The following is a 2,163-nucleotide window of genomic DNA, read 5'->3' as shown; positions in this document are numbered from 1 at the left end:
CCCCCCCCTCTTCTCAGTGCTCCGGGTCTCCATGCTCTACAGCCCCCACCACTGGCCTTGCTTTAACAAGGCAACAGCCATTCACATCCAACCAGCCAGAAAGAGGAGGACATTGGCAGCCTCTGTCGGGCCCCGACTAAGAAAGCAGCCAATGGGGACTGAAAAGAATCATCTCGAAAAGCAAAGGGGGAGATGAAGAAGGGGGGGGGGCTATTGTGGAGAAGTTTGTGGGTGTGGCTGATCATCAACCGCAAATACCTTTTTCTCAACTTTGAAAGGAAGTCTTTCAGAGGAATCCCACTCTGTTGTTTTTCTTCTCGATTAGCGATGACTTCACCTCCAGAGGTAGTCCTTAGACCTTTGCAAGTGGAAATGAAGGGTATGTGTTTGGAAACCCCCAAAGCCTTCTTTCTCTCCATAGAATCCATTTTCTCTTAGACGGCCACTGACCTTATTAACAATCTTGGTTTTTAGTTTTGCCTGTGCCATCAGACAAACAAACTCAACTGTCGCCTCAGCGCTGTGTTCCCGCCAATCTCTCCATGGCGTCATGAATTATACATGTGTTTCCCTGTGCTGATTCCTCCCTCAACACACCAACATGCGCACACCCCCCCCCACCCCTCAAAGGAAAGAATGCGCTTGGTTGGCAGAGCAGAGCGACAGAGGGGCTCTTAAGGCCAGGTGCAGAGAGGGGGAGGGGGAGTGTGGGCGAAAGGGGTAACCCGTGACTTCCAGACCAGCCTCTGCCAGGGCTGTGAAACGCTTCAGCGCTGGCAGACCCTGTTTCCCCTCCCTCCTTCCATCTCTCTTATCCCCGTCTTTTCTCTCTTTCTCCACAGGGAGCTTGACCATAACGACATCTCGGGGACAATAGAGGACACCAACGGGGCCTTCTCTGGATTGGACAGCCTCAACAAGCTGTAAGTGTCTCCCTCCTCCTCCTCTCCTTCTCGTCCAACCCCTCCTTTTCATCCCTCTGTCCTCCCCTGCCACTGATTCTCTCTGTGCTGTCCCAAAGACACAGAATGAGTTCTCATGTTGCGTCCAAAAGTTTCACCTCCCAATCTGAACTCACCCCTCATTGCCAGCTTAGTTTAGTTCAATTTAAGCAGCTATCTGTCCCCTCAGGACCCCACACTTTAATTGGTAGGGAAGTGTCGGCACTGACAATTATTTATACGGCCCCTCTGAGTTTTTTGACAAGCTGCGTTGATGAAAATTCCAAAGCCAATTATTTACTCGCTACTTCCTGTAAAAGTTGTGCCAGCTCTATCTGGCTTGTATATCATGAGTGCATTGTTTCACCCAGCTTTATAGCCAAACTGGGTTTTCTTTGCTGCTAACAAGGAGATAGAGTGCGAGTCATTTCTCTACATCTTTTCACCATTACTCGTCAGTGACGGCTGATAAATGTCGAGAGTTGGCACGTTGATAAATTACAGCGGACCCAGTCTCTGGCACTGAGCGGCAATCATCAACCTTCAGGATGAAAAGATGATGTCCAGCCAAGATGGTTCCCAGTGTGAGCGCGGCTGAAAGAGAAGGAACGGGAGAGAGAGAGGCAGAAAGGGGCTTTTCTTCTTCGCTGGCAGGGGGTTCGCTCCCCAATAGGCTTATTTCTATTTCTCCCCTCCATGCCTCCGCTCCTCTCGTCCCCCTGTTTCCCTGTCCCTGTTGTTAGGAACTAACAGAGGGTAAAATCGAAGGCTGAATTCAGTCATCAACATCAAACGCCTCGCGCGCCCCGCCCTCTGACCCTGCCCCCTTTGGTGCACGGCGTTGGCGGAAGCTGCCCACTGCATCCCAACGCTGGCAGAGAGAGCCATGGGAAAACCAAGAAGATGCAAAAAGGAAGGGCTGAGACATCAAAGTGTCCACCTCTCACACTGGCTTTCCGTAAAGCTGCTTGTCGCCCCATGGGAGGGAAGTGACAGATCTAAGCCAAGGAACATGATGATTAGATCTTGGATTGAATGTGTTATTCTGATAGCCTTAGTATATTCCCTAAAACTAAAAACATCCAAACTTATCGCCCCCGTGATAAGACAGCCGTTTGTTTGTGTGTACATATGGATGGGCCGGAGCACCGGGGTCTTCATTGTGAAGCAGCCAGCCGTGTCTCCTCTTCCTGTGAAGTGAAGGCTACAACAGGAGAGGAGC

At 50.7% G+C, this 2,163-nt stretch overlaps 1 protein-coding gene across 1 annotated transcript in view; it reads left to right on the top strand.

Annotated features, from left to right (window-relative positions):
- The window catches only part of lrig1 (leucine-rich repeats and immunoglobulin-like domains 1), a 35,422-nt gene that overhangs the window by 25,478 nt on the left and 7,781 nt on the right, over positions 1-2,163 (top strand). Inside the window, exon 9 of the mRNA XM_010794531.1 lies at positions 843-923. Within this exon, the coding sequence (XP_010792833.1) occupies positions 843-923 (81 nt within the window). The remainder of the gene's footprint in view (positions 1-842; positions 924-2,163) is intronic.

Source organism: Notothenia coriiceps, unplaced genomic scaffold, assembly GCF_000735185.1.
Source record: "Notothenia coriiceps isolate Sejong01 unplaced genomic scaffold, NC01 NC01_scaffold00037246, whole genome shotgun sequence".
Taxonomy (NCBI): Eukaryota; Metazoa; Chordata; class Actinopteri; order Perciformes; family Nototheniidae; genus Notothenia; species Notothenia coriiceps.
The sequence above is the reverse complement of the archived record's forward strand: the minus strand, read 5'-3'. Positions and strand labels throughout refer to the sequence as shown.